Source organism: Lissotriton vulgaris, chromosome 1_1 (genome assembly GCF_964263255.1).
Source record: "Lissotriton vulgaris chromosome 1_1, aLisVul1.2, whole genome shotgun sequence".
In the NCBI taxonomy this organism is placed as follows: Eukaryota; Metazoa; Chordata; class Amphibia; order Caudata; family Salamandridae; genus Lissotriton; species Lissotriton vulgaris.
In genome coordinates, this window is record NC_141685.1 from 1542895974 (window position 1) to 1542914230 (window position 18257).

The following is an 18257-nucleotide window of genomic DNA, read 5'->3' on the forward strand; positions in this document are numbered from 1 at the left end:
AAAAGGAAAGGTTGAATTGATGTTACAGTTAGGTGAATATGTGAGTTAAAATTCCATTTTAACCCAAATAAAAATAACAAAAATCCCCAATTATATTTAACTGAAGTTAAAATTAAGTAACTAAAGCTTGCACACTTGCCAAACATGGCTTATGGCCTTCCATATTAAATCACACATGGCATGTTTTATAATATGATTGATAAAATCAATGATGGCTTCTGAAATGACAGTATGAATTACATAAGTCGGCCTGGCAAGTGTGTAAGTGTCTTGAGGGTGAAAAGCCATAATGGATAGCTGTGCATCAGCTCAAAAGAAATGCACATCAAATATGTAAGGACCAGGTTAAGATCATACTGTGGCATAACCATGGGTGAAGAATGAAATAAATGTTGGAACCCTTTAAAGAAAATGCATAAAGTGATTTACATAATGAGTGCAAGTTCGGCAACCATGAGAAGGACGAAAGAAGCAAAAGGTACCCTTAAAATATGCCCAATCAAAGCCTTGCTGGGTGAGGGAGAGAGCAAACAACAGATTATTAGATAGCTTGGCCTGCACGGGCTCTATCTATCTGTCGTGCAGCACATCAAACCAAACATTTTTCCCACCGACAGGCGTATACAGTTTTTGCTGAAGGAGGCCTGGCTGCCAAGATGAGATCAGCTGCCTCGGAAGGAAGGTAAAAATAATCTAACTATCACCACTCAATCTCCACACATAAAGGTGGAGATTGCGGAGGCCCAGTTGTAAGACCATGCCCTGTTGCTGCAATAACGCATTCTGCCAGAGGGTCAGCCCAACGGGAGAACAGATGCTCAAGCCCAGAAACTCTTGATATCATACACTCTGTGCCAAACCAAGCTCGGATGACTTGGGCCCGGTTGTTCCTGATCTTCTTCAGAACTTGGAGCAGGCGAGGTACTGGCAGGAAGGCATACAGAAGTCCTGAATCCAGACGTAGGCAGAACCGGTCTCTGAGAGAGAAAGCAAAGCCATGGGAACTCCAACGTGCAACAATGCTGACATTGAACATTCTCCACTGGGTCACGGTCAAGCCAAATTCCTCCCCATCATTGTAAGAGAAATTGCGTCACCTCTGAATATAACTGCCAATCATGATCCTCTAGATATTGATTGCTGAGTTTGTCGGCCCTGACATTCAAAGATTTCTTGATGGTCCATTCACTTCCAAAGCACTTCGCCTCTTGGTGCAAAGTCCACACACCACCCCATCCTGTTTGTTGCAGTACCACATGGCTGGTGTTGTCTGTGAGACTCTGCACCAGACTTCTCTTGATGGATGTCAGGAACGCTTTCAACACCAAGCAGATGGCCGCCAGCTCCAGAGAGTTGATGTGGAGTCAGAGACCAATAGCTTTTGATCTCCACCCCTCCCAGACTTTCACCAAAGACCAGAAGTGAACCACCTGTTATCACAGTTAGTTATGGGTGGGGTAGGGAAATCGCTGCTGCTGACCCAGTCACAGTTGGGCAACCACCATTGCAGGTCTTTGCAGTCTCCTCTGAGACCTGGACATGATTTGAGAAGTCCCCTTGATGCTGGGAACACAGAGACTTAAGATCCCACTGCAGAGTCCGCATATGCCACCTGCTGTACTTCACTAGCTAGATGCAGGAGGCCATCAGTCAAAGGGGCCCCAGAGTCTATCGCATTGAAATCCAGGACCGAGGCTGAAAGATCAAGCTCATAGTCTGATTGTCCTGGACTCTTCTTTCTGGGGAAAAGACACAAAACTGGACCATGCCCAGAATGGCATAAATGAAAAGCAGTATCTGTTGGAGCCATGTGTGACTTGGGCATGTTGATAGTGAACCCCAAAGATGGTTGAAGTTTGACTAAACATCGCCAGGATACCCTGTCAATCTTAACTAGGCATGGCAAGGGAAAGCGACACTAGTGCCAATGTCTCTCCCAATGGAATCTGTGGAAAATAGGTCACAACAATTGGAACATTTTGCAGTGACAAGGCCATCCTTTATGGCCTGAGTCTGTACGGGACAAAGAACTTCCAGAACACCTGAGGGGACTTGAGCAACAGAGTCCCAGAGACTCTGAGAATAGTGACACAAAAGGCGACTGACATTGCCCGTGCAAAGAACCAAAGGGTAGAAGCTTGCGCCACCAAGCTCTCAGAGGAAAAGTACTGAGTCAAATAAGAGCTGTCACTGGGTGCCAGGAAATGGCACCACACAATCTGGCAACTCACAGGAGGATCAGAGCAAGGTATGGCCTAGGCTCCTAAGAGGGTGTAGGCAGGGGCCTCATTAAGGACAACAGGGGCTTAGTTTGTGTTTGCTCCAGCTGGAGCACTTCAGAAAGAAACTGACAACAGTGCATGGGAATGATACCTCCATTGTCTACGCTTGTCATTTATGGAACGGGATCAGTGTAGAGCAAAATGGCGCCACTCAGCGGCGTGCAAAAGTACTACACAAAAGGGCCCAGATACACTCTGATGCCTGGGGAAATATTCATAAGGTGAGGAATCAGTGGTTAGATGTATCATGTATCCATCATGAAATGGAGTCTTCAAAACAGACCTTAAAGCAAACACCAGCTCAGTGACATTTCAGATAAAGCACTGTGGAAAATATTATTTGAGACCTAATGAACCATATTGTTAAAGAAATTCAATCGATTGTACAATGGAAAATGCATTATCTGCATGCATTAGCAAAGCTAATCGGTCTTGTCTTTAGAAGGTGGCTGCCAGCCTACTATCTTTGCCAATGCTTGTTTGCACTGTCGGTCTACATGCATTTTCTTTTTCTTGTTTACCTTTCCAACATAGTCACCCTAAAGTAAAAATAAACAAAATGTCCACTGTACACAACAGTGCATGCATCACAGCGCATGAGCGTGCATGTGGGTATACACCTGCCATCTTGGTCACTATTCTAAGATGTCCGCCATCGGTGCAAATGCATGTGTATGAGTCTCAAAGCATTCACATGCATAGATTGTCGAGATTACTGGCTATTTTGACGTATTTTACTTGGCTGTCTGCGACATTAGAACAGTAAACTAGAAATAAAAAATAAAGCGAACAAAGAACTGGAAGTTGAAGAGAGCAGCCAAGTATCACCTGGCAGCTGGTAAGCCTTCAGGAATTAATAAACTAAATTACATTAAAAAAATGTTAAGCAGGATGGGAAATATATAGAGAGAGCAATGGACCATTTCAATAAAATACTGAAAAAGCCAGAAATTAATGCCAATTTATATGTGGAGAGATAGCAAAACTAAAGAACAACTAATTACTAAAGTCATCTGAGCCAGAGAAGCGAAACACTTAAAGAGACTTTCTAAAAAAAACTTTTCGTATCTGTATGCATATGTACGTTGTCTGTTGTGTATGGTATGTGATAACATGAGCCCTATCCAGATGCTGAAGTTAAATGTGATTCAATGTTTTGGGAGTATCTGCATCAATTCTGTTGCAGAAAAAAAGAATCATAAATCTGTATGCATCTTGCTACAACCAATATAACTCACTTCAAACATAATTATGTAGAATGGGGACCATGGCATTTGTAAGAGATCACTCAAGATCAACAATCATTTTATGAGTCTGCAAATCGTCTTGAGCAATTTGTGCTTTCATGGCATGAAGGGTGAGCTAGAACATTGAAGCAATGCATATAGAGCATTTCACTGTGCAGAATGTGGGACAGTCTTTGGGTAGTTTAGAGTTTGGTGGAGTGAGATCACTGTCAAAAATGTGTAATGCTACTGCCCCTCCAAACCTGCAATTCTCCTGAGGTGGGGAACCACTATATTTCTGCCAATGGAATCTCACCTGTCTCCATTGGTGGAAGCACCCGGCTTGATGGTCTATCTATCAGAGAGGGGTACCACCAAAGATAAGGCTCGATCTTTGGTGGTACTCCTTCGTATTGTTATATAGCTACCTGTCTAGGGGATTGGGAGTACCCTTCCATCCACAGCAGTGGATAAAATCCCTTAACTCTCCTACCCTGTTAAATATCTATCTATCAGAGAGCCATCAAGTCATATAAGAGGCTGTATAGGGCAGGCGAATATCACTAGATTTCATTGTCCCTGACCAACAACAAGGCATGACAGTTCAAGAAAATTAAACCCCAGCTGTTTGTTATTTGTTTTTGACAAACAAACATCCATGTTGAGCATTAAAAAGACTGTACTAACTGGATGCAGCAAATATGATCTTCCCAACCAAATGCACTGCTTTCAGTTCAACCACAAACCAGTGGCTCCACTGAAGGTACAAATAATGGCATCAGCATGGCATAGATCTTTAAATTTGGCAAGTGGTTCTCTGCCAGGGAAGTTAAGCCCAATGGTCTTCTCAAACCTGACAGTCTGGTAGGCCACCCATCAGGGTCTAAATTGCCCTACTAGTCTCCAATGATGCCATGCTTCATGAACTGTAATTGAGTCCTTTAAAGTTTGCATCTGAAAGCTAAGGAATCCAGAGCCTTCTTTAAAGAAATTCACCTCTGCTCCAGTGATCACAACTTGCATGAGAGATGAAAAGTAAGCACAAGTGGGCCATCAATGCTAACATTTGAATGATTTGTCAGGTGACATAATATTATTCCTCACCTCTTTTCAGCCAGTTTTGCAAAAAAGGTTGTGACCTTTCAGTTAGGGACTGACTGATCCGCTGTTGCCTCATCATGGGTACCACTCTAATGGGTGATGTTTGATCATAGGAGAATCCCATTGGAGATAAAGCACTGTTTGCTCTGATGATGGTTTGCAGCATTGGTTGTCTAAGAGCTGAAATGTCCACCCCTGTTCCAAAACTACCTTCCTTACTACCTCCAAAATTTGTAAAATAAAAATCACAAGGAACTTGGAATCTAAATCTTAATCATACTTTCTTGACAGCACACAAGCCTCTTGTGACATCAGCATCCAGAGTGCATTATGCTATAACACAAACACTCAGGACTGGAAACAGTGCCCTGTAATGACCTAGATAAAGGTGATCACCCTGAAGCATCCAATTTTACTCAGTAGGTTATATTGTAACTTTCCTGTTCTATTCTAAGACTTGGCCACCTGGGCCTCACTTACTTTAGCCCACCTATTCAGTTATCCACAGATTAGAATCATATAAAATTTAAATGAACAAAGAATTATAATTGTGAACTACACAGGCATAACACTGAATGCATACAGTGTGGCACAAAGATTACGAATAACCTCTGACATGCAAGCAAAGCATACTGGGGCCATGCACAAAGAAAACTAGATGTTAACAATCAAACTACTTCATTTAAAATGGGGTATATTTGTGATTTCTACAAAGACAAAACTACTACATTTTTAAAAATCAGAAGATGGACATGTTAGGAATAATACAGGGTTAAAATGGAAGGGTGTCCACATAATTTTGTTAGAATAACATCATTGTCTGTATTTGCATAGTTGAATGTTATTCGAGCCAGCATATGACAATTTATAAACCAGAAGAGTGCCCATTTGGACAGCAATTGCATCTTCAATAATTAATTAATGACTGATTGACAAAGTTACTAGATATCGAAATGGAATGGGTCTAGTGCAGTACTAACATGTTCATTTTCATAATTGACATTGAGAACTATGGTGGGGAAGAACATACAGGAAGATATTCCAACAATTCATTTCATATTATTAGATAAATATCAATATATATATATACTGTATAAACAGTTTTATATTAGACAAATGTTTACAATTATTTGATGGCAAAGCATATCAACAATATTAGTACCTGGTTCACAATTTATTTTATCTGTAGGGGCTACTGGGGTAATGGTAAAGGGCAATACACCCATTCCAGAACCTGGCAGAATTATTAGGAATATAAGTTTTAGGTGAAATAAAACAGTTTTACATTAATTACATGTGCATTAATTCTTACACTGCCAAGTAAGGTTTTATTCCTTCTGTAATCGGTAAAATGAAAGGTGCTTTCCTGTGACTCTTAAGACCTTCAGAAGTTATGTGGCTGCCATTAAATCCCTGATACCCCAAGAATTCGGTTGTAACACCTTCCTGGATAGCTCAGTGACAATGTGTAAAGACATACATCACTTTTATAGTGGGTGTCTTTTTTTAATTATGGCAAGGTAAGAATTAAATACATGAACTTGTTCTGCATGCATTTAATCAAGTTCTTCTCAAATATAACTTGCTCTCATCACAACCCCAGGAACAGCAAGCCTTAGATGCACGAATTTATGCTTCATCATAGAGCACATGCTTTTAGTTAAAAATTAAATCCCACTCTCAATCAGCAGTTAATGTAGCATTTGGATTTAGTAAAGTATTTTATTCTTACAAGCCACCTCAGCAGATGTTTCTGAAGTATAACACTGTCTTTCCCAGGATCACCCTACATCTTGAGTGCTAGATTAATTCTTGTCTTGGGAGGTCAGACCAATAAGCTAGACCAATATTTGGAATGTTCCACCATTAACCTATAAAGAATACCTTAAAATACATTTTCGAATGTCTTCTTTCAAAGTGTGTTTAACTGTGGGGTTAAGTTCCATAGAGGGTCTGTACTACTGTGCATTGTTAGCTACAACAATTTTAAATCCTCATTTCTAATGAGTATTTTGCCATTTTCTGGCATAAACCGATATGTACGTTTCCTAATGCTTGAATGATCATTCACAGACCTTATGGTACCTCCATTCATGGAAATACTCTTACTTTCTTACTCTGCTTAAATTGAATTCACTCTCCTATCATTTAAAAGAAGTTGGAGAATGAGAATTCTGGAAAAGATATGAGAGGACCTGATTTGCGATGTGATGTTTGATGATTACCTATGCATGAGCATTTGAGTTATAATGAATATGTGTGTTGAATAATAATCATGCTCTCAAAACAAAAATACTAAGACTCCCCAGACTGAATCATATTTGTAGATGTACTTAGGTGTTGCTGAATATAATTGCATATCCAGGAAAGACTAGATGCAACCTAGTCTAGTCCTTTAGGATTGCAGAATTGTCCATGAAAGGTCACAATTTGTGAATCTACAACTGGGCATTTGACACAGCCTTCATTCCCCAAGATAACTAAACCCAATGAAATGGAAAATCATCTTCCTTGCATCAATGCAATTGTGCAACACAATATATTAAGGACTAGTTGAAGCAAGGACGCAGAAGGAGTAATTTAAATCAATATTCTACATTCACCCAACAAAGATTTATATTAGTATTCTGTGAAATAATTATTCGGGGATATCATGCAAGTTAATAGGTTCATTAACTACTGCAATACTTATAATGTAACAGTGATATCTCCTTGGTGTGAGGCTAAGTGAGAACCTCTTAAACAGACTAAATTTTCATGTGGCACATCTTGTAAGCCACAAAATAAATACAAAAAAACCTAGTCACTTGTTGAACTATGCCCAAATGATTAACTGTTTCCAAACAAGGCAAAGCAAATGTGTTTTCCACACATGGTCAATAAATCAGGATATATCAATTATTCTCCCCTGGGTGTTTAGTCTGCAATGGAAGGTAGACATTAATAAATAATTTATTGAAGTACAAAGAGAAAAAGTGACCTCTACATGATCACATAAATGTGTCAGTGGTGAAAGTATAATTTAATTCAAGCAGCTCTGGACTTTCACCTGGTATTTATCAATTAGACCAAATCTTCATACAGTGACTCTACTCTTACAATATGTGTTTGGTTGGTACTCTTAGAATTATTCACAATGATGAAAATCTCGATTACACACATTTTCATGTTGGTTGTCAGACTAAAGCAATCCATTCGTTTTTTAATGAATAACATGTTCTCTTTTTCATGCTGGTGTTGGAGAGATTGTAGTTATACTCCAGAATTGTAAAGTTGAAATCACCATATCATCAGCCATATGAAGCAAGGCCATTGAATATTAGTTGTTAAGGTAATACAATTTGATTTGGTGCTGCATGCTCCCCCCTCCCTCAGATCCCAGCAAAAGAGTTAAAACACAGCTCTCCAAAACCAAAGCAAAACTACCACGCAATGCAAGCTTTTTTCACTTACATATCTTGCAGCAGCCATCATTGTATGTCTGCACAATTCCTCCATTCTATTAAGAGAAAGCATTTATATTTCAATTTACTGTGATTAAACATATACATGTCTGACTTGTAATGAAGACTTAATATTACAGAAGCCACTCCATGCAGCATTCTATTCACTCACTAGCACCAACCCACAACCATAGTTTCATATGAACTGACAGGTCTTATTAGAATCTTGCTCAACCATGACAACCTTCAGGTGCCCAATACGCTTCAGAACACACATCTTGCTATAACAAACTATTTTAAAACATTTGCAGTTTGCGTGGTGCTTATATCTGAATGCATATAAAGTGAGTTTCTGAAATGCAACCCTACAAAGAGAACATAATTTGCCAATGGCATGGCGTTAGGATACCGGGTTTTTGCCTTTAGCACCAGGAGCCCCCTGACAGGCACATTTTTCCATGTGTACGTTTGGGGATGTCTTGTGACCTTTGTATCTGACACTTTCCCACCTAAATGGAATTCTCCACTTCAGAAACTCCAAACAGAAGCAATGGAAAACTATTTTCCCCATGTAGAAAGCCCTTTACCCATTCCCGCAGCCAATCTGTGAGAGGTCCATTTCCATTCCACCCTGGAAGAGGGTTTTAGTCAGCAATGTGGAGGAGTAAAAATATGACCCAGCTCAATATGTTCCTCATCAACAATGTTGAGATCACTTTAAAAATAATTCTTTTGCAGAGCAAAATCAGAAAACCTATAAAGGGCACAGATTATCAAAATGTAATCTTTCTTGGCATTTGATTTAATCTATTGCAAGCAAGCACCCAAGTTGGGTAATACATTTTACTTCTGAAATAGGCTTGTACATGTTTAATCGTTTGTGAGAACGTTACCATGTTTGTACAACCTAGAACCTTAATAACAATGCAGCTAATCTTAATATTTTTTGCTTGTTTGTAAATGATGATAAAACTGGTACAAATATTTTAAATGTATTTACAGCTCACCCCCTTTCTGTACCCTTAGATCTGTACATTCTTAAAATCAGTCATGTAGTTATTTTTTCTAATTAAATGTTTGCATATGTTCTGCATTCTAGTAAAGAAATAGTGGGCCAGATGTACAACATGATTTTGCATGCACAAACGGGTTTGCAAACCCGTTTGTGCATGCAAAATCACTGTTGGCCATGTACACTTCCTAAATAGTGAGTAGTAATTTATTTGTGACTCACTGTTTAGGAATTGCCTGACGCAATTAGGAAAGGGGAGGTCCCCTTCCTAATTGCGTCTGCAATGCTATGTGTGAATGTTTTCTGACAGCAATTGCGATCACGAAACACCCGCAAATTATGCAGTCGCAATTCGGAAGGGATCTTTGTGACTGTCTCTAAAAATATTTTTTAAGGGCAGGCAGTAGTCCCAAGGACCACTGCCTGGCCTTAAATGAAACAAAAACGTTTCATTTTTATTTTTTTAAAAGCATCCAGTTTTTCTTTAAGGAAAACGGGCTACATTTAAGTAATAAAACTGCTTTATTAAAAAGCAGTCCCAGACATGGTGGCCTTCTGAGCCCAGCAGGTCCCCATCCCTGGGAAGGCTGGCATTCCTAATGGGCTCGCAAATTGCGAGAGGCTTATCAAAATTAATGAGCCTCGCAATTTGTGACCCCATAGGGAATAGAAAAACAGTGTAATATTTATAATTGTGAGGTGCTAAATGAAAGGATCGTACATCTGGCCCAGTAACTTTTAATAAGAATTTTTAAAATGCAAACATTGTTTGTTTCCACATTATTATTATTATGCTATAGCAAACATGTTAAGCTCTTTAAAAGTTATTAATGGTATTTAGAAATGAAATATACATTTAGGGTATTTGCAAAATCCAAAATAGTATAACTTTAAAACGTAGCTACTGTATGTGAAAATGGTTTGTGTGTTAAAAATGTTACCTACAACATTGCAACTCACAAGTTTGATTTGGATATAATATTGTAAAAGTTATTTAGAGGATTTATTAGAGTCATAATTGTGAACTTTTTTTTCAAGGAAATGTTGTCCTTAGTTTAGTATATCAAATCTTTAGAACACAAAGTTCAAAATCAAAGTACTTGGAAAAAAGCAAATCCATATGGAGTATGATAATGATCCAAAGAAAAAAAGAAAGTAGCTTTATAAGATTTCTAATCATTTGATATTCCTTTCATCCACATCCAAGCATCCAACAAACTTTCAGAAGGATGCCATGACATCAATGTTATATGTCTGAACTTCATGTGAAATATAAACAAATTATCATGCTTGATTACTGTCTTGGAATAAGGCCCTGTGTGGACGTTTCAATTCGTTTGAATTGGCATCCTTCCTATCATAGTAATCATAATGAGGACATTTAATTTGTTTTGTATGTATGAATACCAAATTTGAAGCAATCAATGGCGCTATGTTTTTGACAATACCTAGGAGCTCAGTGAAAGAATTAAGGTCCAATGTTTTCTACAAGTGGGCAAACGATGAGACTATGTGGGACTTCTCTCAAAGTATTCATTTTAAACAAGTTATTTATCTAGCATTCAATTCATCAGTGGACCCGCAGGTTTGTCAGAGAGGATCAATTGTCCGAGAAGCATTCTAACCTAGGGTCCAAAAGATTGTTCAACAGGGCCCAATTCAGAACGCATACCAGCCATGGCAATTAGTTCTGACCCGGCTAGGTGAGGGGATGGGGGTGCTGGTGGGAACACTGCTGATGCATGCACGTTTGTTACAAGGGGCCGATTATGCAGCACTGCTGCAAAACAGACCCCCAGTAATAAAAACTGCCCCACCAGTCCAAAACTGGCCACCGCCCTTCTGGCCTACCAGGGAAACACCCAGTGCGCTCTACGGCCAGTCCGGCCCTGTTGTTAAATAAACTTTGCATACTACAGCCTGATGCTTGCCCAGTCTGAAGGTGTGCAAAGATTGGGATAGGACCGCGGTCCTGGGCATGTTCTTTTCTAAGATTACCTGTTTTTAAAACTGGTAGAAATCAACATTATAAAGCATCTGTTATGAGCACGGGTTTATGTACATGTACATACGGTTTTAGGAAATGCATAAACTAATAAAGGAACATTTTTTAGAATTCGATTTCATTATGACACACTAGTGGTAAAAGGATTGAGAAAAAAAGTACTGGATCAATAGCCACCACTTTATTCAGATGCCAAAACATTTGGAACGTCACTATAGAGTTGTAGAGCATGTTTACTTGGAGATAACAGCAGTGTATTACAGGAGGTCGCTGCACTTGACTTTATTTTGTTAAAATAAATATCCAGAATCTTTCTAAAAACTTTATAAAATAAATTAACATATTCATATTCAAACCTTCTTAACTGTTTCGATTGTTAAAACATATTTTTGCTTCAAGAACACTACCAAGTACAAAGTTCCTCTCAAGGTAATCTACTTTGTTATGATTTACACAGGTAACACAGTGTTTTCATGCACACAATTTACGAATCATTGTTTATCAAAACATTCTTACTCAACAACATGCAGTGTACATTCATGTAAGATTTACAAAGAAATAACATCATCAAAAGGAGAGGAGATGACTTAAATGACAAGGTACAAACCTTTAAACACTCAGTTTCATTAAAAGGAGGGCAGACAACACTAGAACCCAGAACCATTGCACCTACAGCAGACTTTGCACATTCATATTTAGTGCAGTTGGAGACCCATGTGCTCCCTACCTAAAATGTAAACAGAAGGGACAAAATTGTATATGCAATAATGTTGCATTGATCAACAATATATCCGAACTCTTGTGTTTTACTTTGTTCTGCATTTCAAAAGTGATCTTTAGTTGTAAATTCTATGTTTCTTCAAATGTAAAAACTCAAAAAACATACAGAGATAAACATAACAAATAAAGTAGTACTAATGAGCTACAGATAAGGAAACACAACATAAAAAGTATAATAAAACTCTATTGCTTAGCAATTACAAAATGTGACTTCCCATAGGTTGCACTCAACCTTTGCAAATAACAACATGAATGATATGCCTTTAAGATGTCCTTCTGTAGAACCTTTTCGAAAGAGCTACACATGCAAATATCATACAGGGCATGTCAATGCTGATCATGCATGAGCCTCATAGTTTTATAAATGGTGATGTACCCTGTTTTAAGCATCTAGTGTTCAACTGCAGTGGATTGGTGTTGTGAGACTCCAATTGGTAAAACAGAGTAGAAAATAATTTACTAAGAAACGTTATGAATACCAGATAGTTATGGAGTGTATCTGGTCAATGATAAGTCTTTTATGGCTTCCAGCTTGAAGAAAAGTTGCCATTTGGGGCCTAATGAAAGACAGATGCATTCAGCACAATTTAATGGATTGACAGATTAACAAACAGCAGTAAAGCCACAAAAGATGCGTTAAGGCTAAACTAAATCAACACATAACTCTGCAGATCTTCACAAGTAATTGAGTAATCCACGTCTGCAGAGTGAGCTCTGGTAAATTTAGTAATAGGCTTTTCTATCACCTCATAATAAAAAAGAAGTAAAAATGTCAACCAATGGTCTACATTGATAATGGCATTTTTCCTGGAAGGGTTATATTGCTCATCAATGACAAAATTCTCTCAACATGTAATCTTGCAATATATTTAGCGTCAATGTTTTTAATTCCTTGTTTTGCTTTGGTAGGTCCCTACAACATTTTCTCTACTAAATATATAATATTTATGTGCTGTAAAAGTTTTAGGTGCAGCAATTAACCTTGGCATGCATGCATCCATCATACGCAAAATACAGCTCATCTAAAATGCTTCTGTAGGGCTTTTCCTCTGTCTTCACCCAAGATAACACATGATTCCAGTCCTACAATCTCTTTACTGGCTATCTATTGCTAGAAGGGAAATGATAAATATGCCCAACATTGCCCCTATAGCCTCCCATGGAAAAAGATACACTTTACCTACAAGTTAAATCCAAGCAATACATGCCATACAGAGCACCGCACTCATGCTTGCACCACTTTTCATCATACCATTTTACCGAAGGAAATCTGTAGTAGGCACTGCTTTCTCAGTAAAAACTGCCAAGGTCTGAAACTCACTACCAGACAACATTAGAAGCACCCAGGAGAATACACTTCCGAAGACAGTTGAAAACATGGCTATTTCCTACAGAACTGCACCCCGTTTCCTGGCAACAGAGACCAGAAAATAGTTCAACCTTCAAGTGTAATCCTCACCTTTTAAGGATTGAAATACAAACAACTCATCCAACAAACTGCTTCAGTATGCAAATAGGTTAAGTAGTGCTGACCTATGATAAGCTGCGGCATTACATGATTATGCCCTTGCTTATATAACAGTTATGGACCTCAATAAGGCTAAAATATATTATGCAGTGGTCAGAAACAAATTATAACCAATACCTCTTAAATTCACATACAACATATATGCTATGAGGGTTATCCATCACAAGCATTGTACAGCCAATAATCCAGCCATCACCAAATGAACAAGCTTGGAATATCTGATAGAGATCTGTCGCACAATACTCAACAAATGGGAGCATTTTACTTTAGTCCACCTCTGCAGGTCCTAATTATCGAATCTGACCACTTCCTTACATCTCACAACGACACTCTCCTACAAGGTGATAATAAAAAATGTCCATCTCAAAAGATCGCTCCACTTCTCTTTCCATCCAACCATGCCAGGTTAGGACCACAACTGTTCACACAATCTCAGATTGGACACCCCAGTGTAACAAGCTAAGCAGATTATATCATATAAAATACCATAAAGGGACCTTCAGAGTTGTTCAAACCTACCAGCAAACTGAAAACCTTAAAACTGCACATTTGTCTCTCAGAGTTTGTCATCAACACACTGCTACCTGCTATGCCCCATAGCATAATAAACACATCTCAGTAGTCATCCCTCATAACATTGAAACACTTCCAACATAAGTAAAAGTTAAAAAAAAAGACAACATTCTTTCAACCACAAACTGCTCGTGGTGTAGCATACTACTCATGTAGGCAAAGGCTTCAGTGCCCTACACAGGGTAGTAAAACATATTTACTGTCATTTATTGTAAAGGTGACTTCGAAATCCTCTGTAGTTGGTGTATTAATATTGTAATGGTAGGATTGGTGATAATTCTTTGAGTCTGAGAATACCATGCTTTGAAAACCTTTCTCAATGAAAGGGAAGTAGATGATGGAGAAGAAGTTGGCAACATTATCATTGTCTATTTGAAGAGTTTAAAGATCTGAATGCAGTATAGAGAGGAGAGAACGGCTCTATTGAGGAGAAACAGAGGCACAATTTTGAGAATGGGAGAAGGGTGCCAAGAAAGTACATTTTAATTATATAGGAATCATGATGTTGTCCTCTGTCATTTATTTTCTGAAGTAGGTAATACGATTATACTACTGAGTATTCATTCCAACAATACCATGGTATACCAATATCGAGCACACAATATCAAGGGGCAAAATATTGAAAGGGTAATGCACATAAGGAAGTATAGATTTTACTATTACTAACTCCACATTTACATACTTTAAAGATATATGTACCACATAAATACATATATGTGGAGTTAGATATAGAAAATCTGAACTTACTTACCTATCTGTCGATATCTTATTTTTTATATTCGGTCCATGATATTTGGTCCCATTGATATTGCTGATTCGACATTCAGGGGGAACGGCAAAAATATTGTCTTGGTATTCGAGTGGAAGGGGTTGCAAGAGTCACCAGAATACAATGGTTACAGAGGACCACAATGTTTGCCTATGTGGATGTTTCCGAGATTGTTGTTGTCTCTTAATGTGTTGATTTAATAAATAAAGTAGTGGCTTATCTATATGAGTTTTTGAACCATGTTGAGGATGTGTGCATGAGTGTTTAATGTAATTTTTGACACACTTGAAGATATCCCTGGTTTTGTTATTGATTTGAAACATGTTATTTTTAGATTTACCTTAATCAATGTTTTGTTTGCAAGTTTGAACAGCTGTTTTGAGTGAGAAAATGAAAGGGTGGTCTGTAATGTGGTTCTAGCTCCCATAGGTGAACTGCAGAAGTAACAAAGAGTATTACAAAGAAAATCAGATTGAAGCCTGTTAAGAGGAAATGCACCTGGTAGCCCAACCAGTGTCTATTTACACCAGACAGCCTCAGCCCAGGGCATTTGAACAGACATCCAGCAGTTTGATGTGCGCTGTTGAGGTACCATAACTTTGGAGCCAACAAGGACTTGTACTGGCAGTGCTAATATGAAGTGAACTTGCATTTCTTTGATTCAACATTTACTGTAAGCTGCCTTCATGTACTTAGCTGTATGAAGGTTTGACACCAGAAGCTTTGTGGGTGGTGGGTCAACCAGTTTGGGTAGTGTCATTGTGAGTGTACTGAAACTGGAAATTTTAAACTCTGCTTAAGAGCCAACCATTGGCATTCACAGTATTTACCGCTGAAAAAGCACATTGATGGCAATAAAACCAAAAACTATATTAAAGCAAGGGCCCATGAGGCCGTACAATACCCATAGGAGCATCACGGACACCTACCCATGTCCGTGATGCTCCTATGGGCATTGTACGGCCTCATGGGCCCTTGCTTTGACCTCCTGACAATTACGCTCACCTCGTAGGTGTGTTAAGTGGCTATTCTTGAGACGGTTATCTCCCACAGTAACCATCTATGAGCTCATAGCGATCAACTCACCTCAACGCCTCTGTGTGAGTTGGTTCTAAGGCAGCGCATCTGCTGCTTGTATTTTCTTTCCTTTAGGTAACTGACACATTGGTGCAGACTGCGAGGCGCCTTAGGGATTAACTTAGGGTAAGCTCCTATCTGTCTGTCTCTCCGTCTCTCCGTCCCTCCATTTCTTCATTGGTTCAGGCGTTTTCGCCTTCTTAACATAGCTATACCCAAGCCTGGGGGATTCCTGTCACTATTAACATAAATTGTTTATAGTTTTTGGTTTTATTGCCATCAGTGTGCCTTTTCAGCGGTAAATACATGTGACCCAGGAAGCAATGGAACATAGTATTGATCATTTTTCCACATTGTATATATTTTCCCTTAAGTCGCATTGCTACAGCAGGACCTGCTGGCCTTTCAACTTATTGACCTCCTGCAATAAGGTTGTAATTTACATTCATTTTCACTGTGTAGTACTGAGCACTTAGGTCCTGAAGAATTGCCATGACGGCAAGAAACATGTTGACCTGACCAGAGGGTCGTAGATGTCCTGCTGTTAACTTTTCCATTACATATATCCCCTCCCACCCTTTTTAACCAAGGGTGTCAGCCACTCTAATAAAGTTCCCTGTGGACTGACCCACCTTTTTTAATTCACCACTACTTCACGACTACACCTTCACTCGCCCTCTTACTCGCATGCACCATATGGCCGGAACAAAAGATCTCCGATAAAGAGCCCCTTTATGGGTGCCCGTCAGACATTGCAGCACCAGTCTGACGAGGAGCAGAACCCTTATGATGAAGCATGACATCTAGCTTGCTAGGTGTGTGAGGGTTTTAGTTCCAAAAAGGGAAATGCTCTTTTCCCTTTTACCTTCCTCTACGCTGCAAGCACTCTTGTGTCTTATATTTCCCATCGGGGAACTTTGTACCCCTCTTGTGCTACTAGATCAAGTGATTTGCCTAGAATCACAGGATACTTGAGTCTTCCACCAGACTCGAACCTGGTTCCCCACTTCAAAATCTGCTGCTCTAGCCTTAAGCCACAATCTGTCCTCTTTCCAGGGGTCTTTTATTTACAAACACTTCATATTTGCAATCAAATGTTGGAGCGTGCAGGCGCAGTTCTTTTCCTGTGTAGTAAATGAGTATTGACCAGGGCACTCATAATGTGAGCAGTGTCCTGGTCACTGCCATCAGTTTCTGCGGCTGTTTACGTTGCTCGCAGGACACAATGTGTACGTCCTTGGGGTAGGGATGGGGTCGGCTGCTGACACTGACAGGTGCCAGGGGCGCAGGGGGCGGGGCTGCACAGCTGTTTCAGGGCTACCACATCCTGCTCTGAAGTCACGTGAGGACGGTGGCCGCAGAGCGTGAGGATGTCTGCGGGTTGAAAATGGCAGATTTATCCGAGCTTCGGCTAAGGGGTGTGCACGTCTGACAACTTTGGGGGTGCGGCTCTGGCTGGCGGGAGCGTGGCGAGTCCCGCCTCTAGGGTGGGGATGAGGCCATGAGGGGCACTGTGTATATGAGGGGGAAAAGTGAACAGGCCACCAGCGTCAGCAGCAAGCGGACGCTTCTGCAAGGTTTTCACTGTTTATAAAGCCATTCTTACCTAGGGGCTTAACTGTCGACCATGATACATAATGGGATAGTGCTGAAGTGAAATCTAAACTGATTGTCACTGGACTGAAATAGTTTGCAATAGCGATGTGCCCTCAGCCTGTTGTATTCCCTCAGTGGCAATCTGGTGCGTTATTATTTGTGTGTATGGGTTTGTAAAATAATAAACAGGACCACGTCAAGGTTGTGGCTCAGCGGCATTCCCAGAACTGCATCCTTGACCAGTGTAGTGACATGCCTTCGACCAACGTTTATTTATATTTACAGTTTTGTATAGCGCGAACTCGACCTCCTGGCATCGGAGCTCTTTACACGAGCACCGGTTACACCTCACAATGTCTTGTTTGCTTTTAGAAATGGGGATATTATGTGAATAGCGAAGAATCACAACATGTTAAGCTCATGCCAAAATTCAAACCTGATCCCAGTGATTCAAAGTTGGCAGCTCCGGCCATACCACCACATCCTCTCCCAGTATTACAATGACGATTATTACGGGCAGGGCACAAGTCCTAAACAAGCGCGAGTGCCACGCGCTGAAAGTAAAAAAAAAAGTTTGACGATGAAAGGAGGAAGCAGCAGGGGGAGTGGAGAGATGAGGGGGCCTGCACCTCTTTCCCTTGCAGGAGCAAGTAGGAACCATCTGTTAATTACAAACAGATAGTTTCAAAGCTCGCTCCCGCAAGGGAATCACCAAACATGCACGCGTTGCCATTCAAGGCAATGCAATGCGTACAAGTTTTTGCCTAAAAAACGGAACCGATTTCAAAAGGTCTCCTCCTATGCAGCTCATGTGGGCTGCGTAGGCGAGACCTAAAAACGTGGGGCGCAGTCTTACCAGCATTGT

General features: G+C 39.8%; 1 protein-coding gene across 1 annotated transcript in view; it reads right to left on the minus strand.

Moving 5' to 3' along the window:
- OTOGL (otogelin like) overlaps nucleotides 1-18257 on the minus strand; it is a 1110282-nt gene that overhangs the window by 40206 nt on the left and 1051819 nt on the right. The window contains exons 52-53 of the mRNA XM_086931129.1: nucleotides 11677-11796; nucleotides 8063-8108 (exon numbers count right to left, since the gene is read on the minus strand). Coding sequence (XP_086787255.1) covers nucleotides 8063-8108; nucleotides 11677-11796 — 166 coding nt within the window. The remainder of the gene's footprint in view (nucleotides 1-8062; nucleotides 8109-11676; nucleotides 11797-18257) is intronic.